The sequence below is a fragment of the Centrocercus urophasianus genome, unplaced genomic scaffold (assembly GCF_019232065.1).
Source record: "Centrocercus urophasianus isolate 14NV4802_14NV808 unplaced genomic scaffold, USGS_Curo_1.0 seq_24, whole genome shotgun sequence".
Lineage (NCBI taxonomy): Eukaryota > Metazoa > Chordata > Aves > Galliformes > Phasianidae > Centrocercus > Centrocercus urophasianus.
Genome location: NW_024884800.1, coordinates 4095315 through 4112227, shown reverse-complemented (window position 1 = coordinate 4112227; position 16913 = coordinate 4095315). Strand labels below are relative to the sequence as shown.

General features: G+C 40.5%; 1 protein-coding gene across 6 annotated transcripts in view; it reads right to left on the bottom strand.

Moving 5' to 3' along the window:
- Positions 1–3559: 3559 nt before the first annotated feature.
- The window catches only part of LOC122163806 (integrator complex subunit 6-like), a 51141-nt gene continuing 37787 nt past the window's right edge, over positions 3560–16913 (bottom strand). Inside the window, exons 9-19 of one of the 6 annotated variants that reach the window (XR_006170051.1) lie at positions 16022–16154; positions 11992–12086; positions 11147–11257; positions 9364–9579; positions 8782–8905; positions 8117–8259; positions 7745–7976; positions 6493–6885; positions 4989–5082; positions 4201–4578; positions 3560–3832 (exon numbers count right to left, since the gene is read on the bottom strand). Coding sequence is in view for 4 of the 6 variants with exons in the window: in XM_042825305.1 (XP_042681239.1) it covers positions 4479–4578; positions 4989–5082; positions 6493–6885; positions 7745–7976; positions 8117–8259; positions 8782–8905; positions 9364–9579; positions 11147–11257; positions 11992–12086; positions 16022–16154 (1641 nt within the window). In the remaining 2 variants the exon portion in view is untranslated. Of the gene's footprint in view, positions 4579–4988; positions 5083–6492; positions 6886–7744; positions 7977–8116; positions 8260–8781; positions 8906–9363; positions 9580–11146; positions 11258–11991; positions 12087–15745; positions 15827–16021; positions 16155–16913 lie in introns of those variants that run through there. The other 5 variants (XR_006170052.1, XM_042825305.1, XM_042825307.1 and 2 more) reach the window with 5 other exon arrangements.

The window sequence follows — 16913 nt, the reverse complement described above, 5'->3', positions numbered from 1 at the left end:
TCAACCAGAAACTGTACGCGAGCTTTGGTCCAAGTAAAAAAAAACAAAGACGCCAGCTTCTTTAGCAGCTCCCCAGTTCATGTTAAAGGCTTCTTTTCTTGACACAGTATCAGCAGTCTCCATTCCAGGAAAACCCACGTGGCTGCCAGTCCAGGGCAGCCATACGCAGTGATGTTGTTTCACCACATCTGAAAATACCCTGCACTGAGCCGACTGCAAGGTTGTACAACAGTTTAACCTCTTCCTCAGCATTTCTTCCCCCTTTTTCTGAACGCTCAACAATCAGCTGCTGAAGTCGCCACATCTGCACCCCCAGCCCTGAGAACAGTCTCATAGGCTTCTTAAATAAGGTTCTGAAGCAGAAAACAGATGAAACGAAACTGGCTTTTACAGCATCCAAGAGGCAGCTGCCATTCCCACCAACTCTATCAAACCCTGTACTCGCACTCCCTGATGGACAACAGGGTTCCTGCAGAACTCCACGCTGCGTCAGCCACTACCAAGAGAGAGTTGCAAGCACTATCAACACAGGAGAGAAGAAAAGCACCAACACTGAAGCCAAGCCAACAGGCCGCTTCCAGGGATGAAGTAATGTGCTGATTTGCAGCTGGACTGGGATGGCCCAGTAAATCAGCCACACTCGGTGGCTTTGCTTTAGTCTTCCCCACCTGAAATGCCACTGTAAGGAAAGCACTCAAAAAGCTGATCACAGCATTGACAACCATTCCTGCAGGCCACAAGCTTTTGCTAAATCCCAAAGCATTCTCCTTCTCCCGTTTCTTCCTTTTCCACTTGACAGACTTCAGAGCTTGTTTTTGCAGACCTGAAAGTCGTAGCTCCATTTAAACCCAGTGACTAACATCCTTCCTTCAGATCTCTGCCAAATGCTGTTTTTGCCAGATTTGAGGTGTCTTTGGCCTCATTTTCAGCTTAACTAGGTTGCATGTTCTTCAGGACAAGTGCTACAGAGCCCATTTGCTAAAGGTGTGATATTGCCATGCTGGCTGTTATGAAACAATCCAGTTCAGCTTTACAAACTGTTTGTTTCCATTAGGCAATCCATTTTCACTCTTATTTTTTCCATCAGAAGCTTCTTAGCAGATATTAAAGAAACAAAACTTAATGCACTACATCACTGCCATTTCAGCCAGCCAGCTCAGAGGCAGGATCCAGAGAAAACTACAAAACAAAAATGTTACGGGAAAATTCCTTTTTCCTCTAAAGGGAGACATGAGACCTCTTAACCATTGCAAAGCCAAGCATAGCTGAGCAACAGCCTCTCTAGCTGTTATTTCAGAAGATGACAGTCGCTTTCTGATGTTAGCTAGGCCTGGGGAAGAATACATCCCTGCACATCATAAGCGCACAGCGCGCAAACTGGAAACAGGAGCACCTAAGAGACATCAGCAAGTGGGCCAGAGAGCAGTAAGGCTGCAGGCTCACTTCAGGAAAGAGCAAAGCTTCTTGTTTGTAAGAGAAGAATGAAGACAATAAGCACTGAGGATGCCCAATCAGGGTCAACAGAAAAAGCAGAACACATACAGATATCTGGACACCAGGGCACCACACTTTTCCACCTTTAGCATGAAGATACACTGTTAACTTGGACTGTTAAATGATGCTCCTTATGCTCAACACAGCAAGCTACAGTTGTGGTTTTTTTCCCCTAACATTTCACTTCAGATGTGCTGCATTATTCCAATCTTGTACAAGGGCTCAACAAACGCAAGTACGATCAAAGCACACGCAGCTTTCCAAATCCCATCCACAGACACATTTCCACTGCCCAGCCTGTGCCCGTTTCCTCATCCCATGGAATACTCTTGCTGCTCAGAAGCTGACCAGATGCACTCAGTAGCACTGCTGCAGGGGTCAGGGTCTCCACACACAAGGAAGGTCTGACACCAGCACAACCCTTCCTGGCTGTCCTGGTTGCACATCAAAGTGAACTGTGCTATTTGAAAGCCATGGCTGTATTTTTTTCAACGCATTTGCCACCCACGTCAAACAAGGTTGTTTGTATTACAAAGGATTCTGTTAATATTCTCCTTAACACAAGTCTGAGAACATCCACTGGCTTCCTAAGCAAACAATGTTCATTATGTGCTCCACTTGGGATGTAGGACCGTGTGCATCCAAACAGACTTTTCTTCATCTTCTCATTGAACAATTTGAAGACGGTATGCCTTCTTTCTTATGAAGATTCATGTCCAGTTCAGTGTAAAGCTGCTTCTCCTCTGATGTTCTTACCCAAATTCATTTTATTCCTGTGCATTTTCTGATATACAGGTTTCCAAACAAGGTCACCATCTCCCTATACCTGATTTGGCAGCCAACTGTATCACATCAAAAGATTATGTACAGATACTACACAAACAAGGTCACTAGCTAAAAACTCAGCCTCTACACAGGCACACCATGATCAAGCAGCTCTCCTGGAATCAGTAAAGAAAATTAAGTAAGAACTGACTAGAAGAAGCCCATCTCCTCTTACAACCTACTATTAAAAAACACTATTAAAAAATCACAAGCAATTCGACGCACATAACTACGCATTGTAAAACCATGTACAGGCAGTACATGTGACCTACTGTCAATCAATTCCATCTCAAGAACCCAACATTTGGCATGCAAGGTCCATTCTGGTGACGTAAGACTTCCACATCATGATTCTGAAGAGCCGAATCCCAATTTGTATCACTTATCTCAGAGGTATGACTGCATCTTTTAAAAATATGTTCAACTGTACAGATAAGTAACAGCTAAGAGTTTACAGTAACTTCTTTCCCTGTATCACTTCATCCACATAACATTATAACAGACTTGCTGCTGCTGGCATTTATTTTGTTTCTGAACTTCACTGGTGTAATTCCAACAGTCAAACTACCACTTCCAGAAGGTGCTTCAGAGAACAAGGAAAATACATCTCACAGGCTGGCTAGTCCTGAAAACACCAGTAGGAACAGAAGTCCATGTCACCAACTTTGATCAGTTTCCCTGCCTCTCGCGCTGGCTGGTCAAATAGAATCCTTAGGATGTTCACAGTACTTCATAAAGAGCTCATTCACATGAGCACAACTTCATCCTGTCGTTTAAAACAAAGCTGTTAAAGGATCAGAGGATGTTTTTATACGTGAACAATTGAAAATACAGAATTATCTGAAGAGCCACCTACTAGTGGCATCTCATTGGTGCTGTTAAAAGGAAGAATTGAATTACATGCAGGTGCTTCAGTCTTCTTTGCATGTTCTGTGAATATAAAATTGCCTTTTGACAAAAGAGGAATAGAGGAGAGGATACCAACTCAGGTAACCACGGATTTGGTCAGACGGAACTCAGTGAGTGAAAACGTGCACCCTGCACAAGCTGAACCGACTGCTGGGGCAAGGCACCCCAGGGCTCGTGCCATAGGAAGATGAACACAAACACGATCTGCAGCTGTTACCATAAGCTGAGTTTGAGGGCGTGCAGACCAGAATTACAAAAACATCAGCAGCCTGCTGCTGACAACTGGCGGAACTCAATGCTGCCCGCTACAGACTCCTCAGATCAGCACGTCTTAAAAATTAATAAAATGGTTTATTTTATATATACATTATGTTCCAAAAAATTTATACAGTTAAAATATCAAATTAGTGATCTGGTAACAATACTGTTCAAAATAATCTCTTTCGTATGAACATTAAAATACACGTTTTTAAAAGCGTTTCCTTTTAGTGCTTCCAAAGCACAGCGTGTGCCAAGGCCACCTGAAGAATCTCCGTCCTCCTCACAGGATGAAAGAGAACTGAAGTCGGGGACCTGGGAAGCCTCAGGTGCACTTTCATAATGTCTGCAGACAAAACAGAAGAGAGTCTGAGGTAGATTGTTTAGTGACCATCAGGTGGTAACAGTCACAGGGCTGTCTTTAGCTTTCATTAACACAATAGCAGTTTCTTTACTCTCAATCTACACTGAATCTCAAGTTTAAAGGCATGGCTAGTAGTTCTCAGGAACAAGACCCTTGTCTCTGTGGTGGCAACATGCAATATTACCAGTGCAGGTGTTTCTGGGAGGGTTTTTTTTTTTTGGGGAACACATGGGATCTCTCTCCACGATGCAGACAGTGTGTGCATTTGACAGTGCCCCATTTAGTGCAACCTGCTGCCTACAGCACGTAAATGTCTAATGACAGTGTTCAAATGAGTAAATTCTCATCACCTGCAGGAGGGGCAGCAATGGTTATTTTCTTCAGCCTGTCGAGCAAATAGCACCCTCCACAGGAAAAAAGCCACACCTTTCATAGCAAATCCTTAAGGTTATAGCCCAGCTCCTGCCGATAGAGGTTTGTAAAGTTAAAGCTCCACTGCTTCTTCTCAGACTCTGACAGTAAAATCAGTTGACTGCCAAGATGGTGACGGCAACAGCTGCATTCTCTTCCACTCTTCCGCGGCACAGCAAACTCATTCCTGGTCCGTGTTCGTCTGGCTGGTAAACTATTATCTACTGTTGACATGATTAACTCTGTTGGGTAGGCTGCTGAACTCTAGTTCCTCTAGTATTCTCTCTAAGTGTTGTATTAAGACACGTTTTTTAAACCTAAGGAAGAGAAAGAAAGTTATTTATTTATTTATTTCCCAAAAAACAACAGTCTGACAACCCAGTATCATTGAGCTATGACAAACACTACTACCAGAGCCTCTGTTACCAGCAGAGCTTCCTTTATTTGAGGACTGGACTGGCAAATGTGATTTAGTACAGCCACCATTCCCAACTCAGACAAATTCTGAGTTTCTCTTCCAACAACCACCATCTTTCTATTCTACATTTTCTTCACCTAATGGCCATTTACTCCAGGAAATGTAAGGGCAGACTGACAGCCAGAACAACTATGCTAACTGAAATACATCAAAATAGGAAAACAAAGCAGCAGTACTGGACATTTTTATATTTTATTAACCTAATCAAAAGTAACCATTCGTGACTGAATCATTTTTATCCATACAAACCTTGCTGCTTCCTTGATAGCAAATTCAATGAAATACTTCTGGATTTCCATAGGTCCTTGTACTTCTTCAAGAAGAGAGAAGATTTTTTCATAATCTAAAAAAAGAAAAAAAAAAAATTCAAACAGTTCAGAAATACATCTTTCAAATGCAGGTTCAATAACTCTCAACAGTCGAAGCAACAAAGCTCAGAGTTCCACACTTCAGCAGACATGCTGGACAAAAAAAAATATCCAGCGTTAGCTTTGTGCACAAGAAAGCAGTGATACAAATAATCTGAAGCAATACTGATGATCTGGTATCCAAATGTGTCACTGAAGAATTAGGTTCTCTTAAGTGAGCAACAGCTGGAAACATCAGCCCTTGGAAAAATGCAGGCGAGGTCTGAGCAGCAGAGAAGATCACCGTGGATGCAGTGCCAGCAGTAGCAGATGACAGGAGCAAAGAGGCATCCCCTCTTTCATGCCTCCCTGAACACTGCAGCAAGGCATGCCACAAGAACTGATCTGCCACAGTGATTATGTCTCAGTGAAATGCTAAGCTTTGGGAAAGCAACAGAAGATTAGAAAAAGAGTTAAGGATGAATAGTCCATCTGATTACCAGCTCTTGACAACGTATTAGAAAAATGCTCAGTAGTTCATATTGCAGAAATAACTCACTTGGATACAGACTACATTGAGGACATCCACAGTTTAAGAAGAATTTAAAGATTATGCCTATGATAAGTCCTACAGCACACACATTAGCTGGAGATACTCTCTATGTAACAAAAACCAAGGTGCCAAGTTACTTTTTCTGACAACAATTCAGATTTTGGGGAATTAATAAACCTTACAAGAAAATAGAGAACAAATGAATTTTAGTCTTCAGTTCTTATGGGCTCACAACAGCATTCCATCATTAATTAACACTCTTTCTCAAAATAATAAGATATTATTGTGCTGTTAACTGCAATATTCCCTTTCCATCAATCACATTTCAAGGTGTACCAGCCCTCATAGCTACATATGCCTTTGCCCTCAATCACAAGTTCTGACAAACACAGAACAAAGTACACAGGGTATATATATATATATACACACAAGGAGTACTGCAATATAAGGGAAAGTCTAAGATAGGCATTGCTGACTGTTACCCTTCCACTACTGAAATATCAAGTCTCATAACATCATCGGTAACACTTACAAAAATAAAACCTGTGAAAGTTGCCTCATAAGATATTTCTTACAACAGTTAATCTAACTTAAAGGGAAAGCAAGGTCACTTGGCACTCATCCACACACCCTGCTGTCAACTCACCTGCCCTCCCATTTAAGGACCTTCCTCCTTTCCCGTTCCTCTTCTGCTCATATCCAAGTTATCAGAAACAATTTGAAATCTAAAGTTCTACGAATTTTCAAAATTGCTTCTGACATAAAAGAAGTCTTCTCTCTCCCTTGCCCGTTTTTAGTGTATTACATATATATATATTATATTACATTCTATGTTATATAACAAAGAACTTACTTCTTCCAGGTTTGCGAACCTCTTTCATCACTTTAATTTTGATATCAGCATTGTTTCCCTCCAGCATCATAGGTGTTATTTTAAAGGAATTTGGCACAGATTCTGAAGCCGCCTCCATCGCTCGTTTTTGGTCATCTCCAGCCACACTGTAATTTAGAGGCCCTTGAACAAGTGCATTGGTGCCTGCTTTGTGATCCAAGCCATCTTCACTTAAACAATTGAACTCATCAGGTAGAGAGTCCAAGTCGTTGGGTAACATTTCATCATCTCCCATAGCAGCTGGAACAGAGGGAGCCAGTTGTACAGATATGCCATCAATTTGTTTTTCCAGCAATTGACAGTTTTCTGCTTTCTTCTCTCCATTACCATCTTGGACAATATTGTTAGTGGTGTCTACAAAGTAAAAAGATGCATATTATTATTGAATAATTCAGTATCAAAAGCCAAAAAAGGAAGTTACTCTGCACCCCTTCTCATTTAAAGTACTGTGTCACGATCAGAGAGTGCTGAGTAATTCTCTTCAGAAGTTTTATCCAATAATCAAGGCAATCAAATGAAAATATCCCTTAGGATAGCAACCATCCGATAGAATTGTCACAAAGACATCGTTTTCTGAATTCCTATTGCAGTGCTATGACTTCTGAGTAAACTAAAAATCACAGAATCACAGAACTGTAGGGGTGGAAGGGAGCTCTGGAGATGACAGAGTCCAATCCCACAGCTGATGCAGCCACAGCAGGTGGCACAGCTCAGTGTCCAGACAGGTCTTGAATGTCTCCACAGAAGGACACTCCACAACTTCCCAGGGCAGCCAGTGCTCCGTCACTCTGACAGTAAAGTTCAAGTATTCCCTTCCCTAGCTCAACAACTAAGAGTATTCTCTTGACTCTGCTGCAATAGGTATGTAAACATAACTGTATTTGTTTTTCCTTTCCTTCCTGACCTCTCCTTTCCCCACTGCAGAATACACAAATGAGAACTAAAAGCTAAAATGAAAGGCTCGCTAACTCCAAACCACCTTGGCGAAAGGTTTCAGAACTTTTTAAAAATATTTCATCAAATTATTGTTCATTCAGGACTTCATTAACTCCAAGAATAGCCTGCTTAGCTACAACAAAAGAAATCCTATCTTAATCATCATTAAAATTAGCCTATTAGCCTAGAAATCACAGAGAGTTTGCTGGTTTGGTTTTTTTTTTAATCTATTTTGCATAGACTTTCCACTTCAGATTTGTACTACAACTCAACATACCTTTATTTGTTGGTACACCTTTGAGGTTCACATGTGCCAGGGATCCAGAAGCACACGGCGGCCCTTTCCCACCAACATGATTTGTTACAACTGGTGGTGACTGTGGCCTTCTCAACAGTGGTGACATGCTACGCCTTCTCTTTAGAGATGCTGGAGTATTTGGCTCTCCAGGACGCTTAATCTTATTCTGAGGCCCAGCAACAAATTCATCTGCTTCATCTATCATCATACCCTGAAAAAAAATACATATACATGTATATAAAACAAGTAAGAAAACACATATACTGCTTTATCAATTCCTAGATTAATTCCCTCTGCGACAATGCATGTGGCTTTCAAATAACAATACAGCAGATAACAGATTCATCCTACCTTCTTATCCTGCTTGAATGGATTGCCAAATGTATGAAGCCTTTTTGGTTGATCTGGATCAATCTCTCGAAGGGGTGAAGGCATCATTTTCAAGTATTCCTGGTAATTCCCCATTTGAGCAACAGGAACACTGTGAAGGCAGTCTGCAGCACAACAAGACATCTTAATGTAGTCGGCCTTAAAACTAAGGAAGAGCCTCACACACTTCAACTGCGAGCGTCAATGTTTAAGAAGTAGAAAAGTACAAGACTACAATTTCAGAAACAAGGTTTGTAAGAGTTACGTTTAACTGACAAAAGAACGAAAAATAAGCAAGTTCAATCTCTATTTTAAACTGCAAATTTAGACCACCAGCACTCAACTAACAAGGGTGAAGTGAAACACGTCTCCCTCTTTGTATACAAACAGGTTTACTGCAATTTACTGCATGGGAAATTTCTTCCACAACATTGCTTTTTAAAACTCAAAGCAAGCACAACATATTTCCCGCCAGAAGGCAAATGTTTCATTCTTTCCCTTTCAGAGTCTAGCAAAAGATAATGATTGACTCAATAAAAGATGCAAGGTCCACTTCCTTCCCACATGCAGGACAGAAAGTTCCACTTCAGTCAATTAAATCATTTTGCTCTCTTCCAAACCGTTAATGAGTAACAGTGGCAGCATACCTTCATCCTGCCCCACGATGTGCCTGTGTGTTTTCAGAAGATTGGTTCTCATCCTGGTTAGCTGATCTAGAAGGCTGCGCCGAGGAATATCGTATGCATTCCTGAATGCCTGTGGCTTCAAATCCTAGTTTTATAATAAAACAGATAACCTTCAGTTAACCCATCAGTGCTCACGCACAGAGGAATTTCTCTATGAACTGTAACAACATCAACTACTAAAAAAAATTATTCTAAAGCAACTTCAGATCTTCACCATCAGATACGGAAGACTCAATTTTTTTTCAACAGTGCTTTCAGTTTTAGCAAAACTAATAGCATTCATTTCTGGACTGACAGCACTAGCTGCCTTGTGCAGAGATTGTCACTTCCAACACAGTAATCTTTGCTTAAGACTGGGATTTTCAATTATGTCCCAAAAGCACGGGCAAAAAATGGCATTTCCTCTAGTCACTACTTATGTCAATGATGCATTTTTCAAAATTCAGCAAAAGTCCTCAATTCCTTCTCCTGTGTTAAGACCATAAAAATTACTCATTTCAAACAAACCAACTGCTTAATCATTCAGAACACCAAGCCGTTTACCTTGTTTAAGAGTCCTATGTGGAAGCCAGCAAATTCTTTAACATTCATTTCCGCCAGTCTCAGAGGAGATTCCCCAGTGATACCTTGAAGCAGTTGCTTAAAATCCCTACTGTGCACCAAGGAGAGGCCACTGGAATGATTTTTCACTTTTATTCCAATTTCTTGTGGAACTTTCTTACCCACTGAACCTATTATCCGTTCCGACTCTATTTTTGTCTAAAATGGAATCACATCACGAGTTAAAGAATGAGCAAGCATTGCAGACTGCCAGTATAAAACATCAACAGAATAAAACCACAATTTGGTTCCCAACCACTCAACAAATGGGAGAACTACCTACACCCAGGGACATACTGGAGGACACATATTAGATCTGGTTTAGAATAAACTCCTACTGCGCTAGCATAGAGAAAAAAAATATTTAGCCAGTTTATCTAAATTTACATGCCAGTAGGTGGTTCTGAATGTCCCTGATTTTGCTGCAAGTCTGTGACTTTCTTTTTGTGCTCCTGAAAAATCACTTTTAAAAGGGAAAAACAAAAAACTCTCTGGAGGTGGGATGCCTCAGGTTAATGTCAAGTTCTGTTTAAAACAGTATTTCGGATTTCATTTTGATACAACCTAATAACTAAGGTTTGTAGTAGGCTTGCATCAAGATAAGGGAGAACAGTAGTTAAACCTACAGGTATTTGCTTCATGTTAAGCTTCTGAAAACATGTAAATCCTCCAATCAACAAAGTTTTCTTATTACAGCTACAGATGACTGTACTGTACTAAGCATGGTGATCTCAACCCACTTCCCCCAGATCTCATCCTCTGTAGGATTTGTTTCACTGTTTATGGGAAACTCTGAATTTTAAGGACAGATGAAACACATCAGAGTTCAGGAATCGCTTGGCCCTATGTAAGAGCCTATAATGCATGCAACACATTTAAACTGTTTCATGTCCTGACAGTGTCTGTGAAAACCACAGCAGTCATTTCAAACCATTCCAACTCCATATTGCAGATTAATAATAGAATTTGTGTGTCATTACATTAGCAAAATAACACATTTTATGCCTAATAGATGCTCGGTCATTCAGAGGATTTTGGAACATATTTTGTGCATTCTTTAAGGCGGAGGATCTTTTCTTTGTGATTTCTAAGGGTTGCACTGCTATGCAACTGCCTTCTAGACATTAAACTACTGTTGCAAGAACCATTCGTGCTAAGGAGGCACGGCTTTCAGACAGTTACACCCAAAAGGGCATTACTGACAAAAAGAGAAAGATCCATAAGACTATTTTTCATCAGGTGACACAACACACATAATGGATCTGACCTGAAGGAAACAGGAAGCTCAGATATAAAATGTTCATTATGATCTTACTCGCCATGGACGGGCATGTCCACTGTTTGCAATGTACACACTGCTAAGGCGTCCATGGAACAAATGTGGAACTGAGAGCAAGCCTCTGACTTCAGCTCTGATGAATGATGCAAGAGCAGTCATAAATCCAATCAGTGATAATCTTTGGAATGCAAAGGTCTAGCAGACACTTAAAATGCAGCTGAGGAGGCCTCCTCACTCCCCTCCACCACTTACAGAAGGCACAGTCACTGGCTACAGAGTCACTCTGAGTTCATCCGTGTTTGTGGTGGAAACGCTCACCCAGTCCTCGATTACAGTGTATGCTGAACACCCATATGAACTCCCACAGGGATTAACTGTGTTATAATAAGATTATCACAAACTAAATAATCAACGCACTTCTAATTGCAAAGGTTTTATCAATACTACCTGTTGGCTGAGTTTTTTAAGGTAAGAGATAACACTGTAACTAAGTCCACAATCTAAATTATCTGATATCAGATTTGGAGCTCCCATCATCCTTAGGGCTTTCTTTAATGGCTATAAGGAAAACAAAATACACAATAGTAAGAGAGTAAGTCTTTAAACAAGAATTGTATAAGATCAATTACAGGAAGCTAAGGCACATGGATTAGTGCTCTAGCTTTTCCACTTTTGGCAACTAAAATTCAAGTCTATTCAGATAACAGGTGACATGAGTTTGGTAGTCTAACTAGCTTGCAATGGACATTATGCCACATTACCAAGACACCACACGGCATGGTGCCATTTCCACAGAGGCTCAGTACCAGAATAGCCGGGATGATGCAAGTCCGTATTGAGGTGCATTGTCCAAGCTACGTATAAAAGGTGACATGGTTCCTCCCACCACCCTTTATCTGGCCCAGCCAGTATCTTAGTATCAGCAGTTATCAGATCTAGCAGTTACATTAATGAACAAACAAATCTGCACTTTCCTTACCAAGTTAGAAAAACAATGCCAAATTTGGTTGCAATCTATAGCATATTAGATCAAAGCTCATTTGTATACAGTGATCTGAAAATGCATTCAATTACATTGATATTGTTACTAATGCTCAACATTGCAAGAAATTGATTTATTTTAAAAACGTTTGACCTGATCTAAATACCTCTGCAAAACAAAATGTTTAATACCTAAAATTTCACCTGTAATTACGTCAACAAAATTTACTAGGAAGAGGTATGGTGCACAGGATTCTGGTCACATAAGCCATTATTATACCTAGGAGCACAAAATGAGAAAAGGAACATACCAGTATGTAGTAAGGAGGCATTGTTTTTAAGTAGTTGTCAAAAGCCTGTCTCCACTTCAGATTTGGCTTAAGTTTGTGAACCTTAAACAAGTCATCTGCAAGAAGGAAAACAACAAAAGAAGGTTTTGTTTATATGGTCCCAGACCACTAGCATTATCACAGACTCAACTGCCAAGTTCTCCCCCACCCAGCTTTTCTTCTCCCTCCTCCCATCTCCCAATGGGCCTTCCCCACAGAAACTGTTCTTAACCTTAAGTATGAAGGATTTCGGAACTCCGATCCTAGCTTTGGTAGACAGTCCAGAACAATTTCTCATTACAGACAAACTTACAAGATATGCCAGACTTAAAATACTGTGCACAACTACTGGTAACACGGAAGGTGCAACAGATCCACCTGCTGAGTTTCACCTCCCTTGTCTCTCTCTTGCATCATCAGGGACTCCCTGTTTCTGATTAAACCAAACCCCTCTAAGAGAAGGGGGAGTGGAGTACCTTCAGCATCACTGCCAGCTCACGCTAGGTCAGCAAACTCTGCCTCACATGTAGATGAGAGCCTAATTAGCTACAAAAACTGCTGCCCTTTAAGAGAGGGGCAACTAGATGGATTATTTCCTTTGGACACCATGTTACAAATGCCTTGCTTGCACTAGAGATGTGCATGCTGCGTTTAAAGATCACTGATCTAAGGCACGTAGCCATTTGCTGCACATGCCATAAATCGTAACAGTGATCTCTAAACAGAGGTGAACACAGTATCCTGCAATTAATCATGAGAAATTGTATATTACCAACTGAGATCGAGTTTCTTTTTGGTAGGGATACAGTAGGTTAACAATGGCAAAGTGAAGCTAAAGACAGGACTAAAGAAAGGGATGTCCAAAAATTAACTGGAAGGAGCTGCAGGTGACAGAGTTGCACAGAGAACGGTGTGAAAAAGACAGATGCAGCAAGGAAATTGTTTTCTCCAGATGGAGCTTTCAGGAAGACGTATTTGGAGAAGAAAATTTGACTTGCATAGTATTCTGCACAAATGGAACAGATGTTAAGACACAACTTTCCAACTTCTCACAGTCAAACCATACTTAATTACAGGAATTTTCTAATCTAAACGAATTTTGTACCGCGTATCAGAAACACTCTACAGATGTTCTAGCTGTTCTCTTTCCAGGCCTGAAGGAAGGGGGTGGAGTTTGATAGGCTAAATTAGAACTCCGCTTACAATCCCAATGTACCACATGCTTAGAACCATTATCCTAAGAAGCCTGTGACAGTATCACAATATATGGCAAATACAAAGCAATATCCATTCATGTCTTAGAAACCCATTAGCTCTTTATGGCAGAAGTTAACTATACCTCTCTCCCAAAACTGAAAATGAAAAACATTAGAAATCCTGTAAAGTGTTCAGTGTTATAGCACGTTCTAATAGCTTAAAGCCTATGAGTTGCTTGTAACAGCTTTAACCTTGAACTCCTTATCAGTGCTTTACTACTGTCCCATGTCTTCCTCTGTGCAGGTAGTTCCAGTATATAATCCCTGAAGTTTGACAGCACAGCCACTCTTAAACAGTAGAGACGTTCATAATATGCTCTGGTTCAACTGCATACAATCTTTGCTGTCTGAGTAAGTTCTCAAATCTAAGCAGAGCTTCAGCAAAGACTTGTCTCATCTGCAGTGAGAGCCTCTCCCACAGCATGAGTTTCTTCTAAAAGGAAGAATGTCACAGCAGTAAACTTGGCCACAAGTTTCAAGGAGATCACCAGTATCTTACCTGCCTCTATTGCAAGAGTTTGAGACATGCACTGTCAGCAGGTTACAACACAGGCACTCAAAATGTACTATTTCCACTGTGCTCTGGGCTGCACCCCATCATTTATGTAAGTAAGGAAAAAAAAACTCAGCTAACTATCTTTCACAGATCAAATCCAAATCCTTTGGATAATATTTCATAATATTATAATGATTACTATAATAATATTAAATATTATTTTAAATAATATTTTCATAAAGCAGTTTTAACCCAACCTACTGATTTTCGGATACTACTTCACACAGTCCAGAAATCAATACAAAATTCTTTTAACTTCTCCTAAGCTCAGAGAAAGCTGAAAGCAGCCGATTGTTGGGAAGATGGCATTTAGTAACCACTAGGAATGGACCACAAGCTGTAACAATTCCAAGAGAACAGGTAAAACTACATACATATCAGTTAGTATAAGTCGTGCTCCGAAAGTCCTTTATCCACCCTACACCAACACAGAGAACCACCAAATCAAGACAAACAAGATATCAATACACATCTTTTATATCCAGTGCCACATAAGGGTGCTCGATGCACTTTCAAACTCAGTGAATAGTTTAAAAACAAAGAGAGGGAAAGATAGAGAAAATGGTCAACAAGCATCCAACTTTAGTAGTTCAGCTGGAACCTAATTACCAGAGCAGTTCATCTGACAACAGTCCAGTCGTGACAGCTCACACCACATAACCCGAAGTAAAAACACCAGAAAACATCACCACCCACATTAGATTCCACCTGGACAAGTACAGCACCTCTCCATGTTGACTCCCTGAGCTCTGATGCTTCTGCAGCCCTCCATGGGCAGACATGACCTCCCACAGACACGAGTGAGATCAGTCACAAAACACCTTGTGCATCACAGCACCTCACCTCTGCTCCGATCCACATCTGTTCCCTCACCTTCACTTTAGGAATTTGGTGATCAAAACCAATCTTTCAACAGGGAATTTCTGTAACCTGCTAGCCAAACACACTCAGCACTGAAGTACCTCAGCATCCTTCTGCGAAACGTTCTGCCTTCTGAAGTGTTCCTCAGGCTGAACATACTAAAAACCCACTCTTGCAGAAACAGACATAAATAACCAAACCTACAGAATGTGATACTATTTAGATCCTTCCATCATGGACCACCATGAACATAAATTCCACCATGCCTTGGAGGCTAAGGATGAACAACAACCTGGAACAAGATCTGAACTTAACACGCAGGGAAATTCTTCTGGTATCATTGATGACTTTTCAGTGAGTGGACCAACAGCAGTAACTCAGCAGCCACCAGCGTACAGAGAACACTAAATTAATCTTGAAGCCTCCTACTTCCACATTCTGGGACAGCTGCTAGGCTACAAGGATCATTATCATCAAATTCACCTGATCAGCAAGCACAGATTTCTCTTCTTTTTCATTAAGATCAACTAGGAAAAAGCATTGCTAAGTTGTTTTCCAGAACCAAATGCAACAATCTTGTGTAAGATACTAAGAATCAAACCTGTGTTAACTTTCTTAGATTTCCACTGTTATTTTGTATCACTACATATACCCACAAAAAAAAAAAAAAAAAAGAAAAAGAATTAAAGTATCCTATATCTGTAACTAAAAAGCTTAGTAACAAACTTTCTGCCATTATCCTTATGCCAAAACCCCAGCAGTCACAATTGGTAATGGCAGTTACTCACACAGCACCTTTTCATATCATCTCTCTTGTAGAAAGGAAGTTCATTGTGAGAGTGAAAAACATTGGTCCTTTGGGCAGGGAAGAACTGTAGGCTGTTTCACTGCTCTATTCTTTCTTACAGCTCTAAACAGCATCAGGGAATTCCCTCTTCCCAACACCCATAACACTGCATCTGATCCTCCAGAAAAAATAAAAAATGAGCTGCTACTAGAGCAACTGAAAAACCTGGATACACCATACCCTAAATGAGGGAAAAGAATGGAGGTTGAAGCTTACTCCAGGTTAAGGAAGAGGCTACGTGTCTAGGAGGTGAACAGCATCAAACATGCACTGGAAGCAGGTAGCTCTCCTCCTCTGCTGGAGAGAAAAAAAGGGAGAGGGGGTATGAAAATCCTCTCCTCCCAAATTTAATATTAAAGAGTTTGCAACATTCTCTACTCTCCAATCTCCGTTACTTTATAACGTCTCAAGCTAAGGCAGAACACCAACCACTTCTCAATTATTTGTTCTTATTCTCAAGTAGCTGCAGTCCAATGTAAGCGTGTTACCTACCTAACAGTGGGAGCAAAACAGGATAGTTGTAAGGCATCACAAAGAGGTTTACACAGGTTAAAGTAGTGCTTGCTTTTAAATACCCAAACGGATGGCCAAGCTCGCTGTATTTTCCACTGCCACTCACAAATACCTGAAGAAAAAGAAAAGATATCACTGCATTACAGGAACACAAAGAATACAAACCATACAGCATTTAAAGAAGTCTGAATTCAACTGCAATGAGACAACCATTATCAAGAACAGCCAAGTTGAAGGTGGCACGCATCAGGACGAGCATGCACTTAAACTCTCCAGCTACAAAACGCAGACATGCAACATTTAGTGTATGCCAGCCAGTATGGAAATGCTCTTCAAGGTGTAAAATTTGAGCAGGGAGATTATTTAAAATAGGTTAGGGGACCATTATTAAAGACATATTAAAAACAACACACTTGAAATGACTTTGACTCATAGAAAAGCATGACTACAATTTAGAACACTGATAAAAAGAAACCTGAAACTTTTCAGACTAACGTAGCAAGCCCACACAAACACAAATGTTCAATATTCAGCTTTCAATTATGTCGTATTTCCATTTTCTTAATGTTGACTTCTTTGAAGTATACATGAACACTAATCCTGAAAAAGCAATACTTGCAAAGATATTTTTTAAAGGATGAAGGCGGTACATACTGGGACATTCAAAATAATCTGCAACACAATAATAATTTGCCTAAGAAAAATCTAATCTTGCAGTTCCAAAGGACATTTTTTTCTCAATTTCTTTTCCAGGAACTTTACTGGGAGTGGAGGTGGCCTAAGGGATGGGGTTCCTTCTACACTTTCTACAGTGAGAGCATTTCCCGAGCACAGATGGGTCTGTTGATCAGGCAGAAGAAAAAGCAGGTTT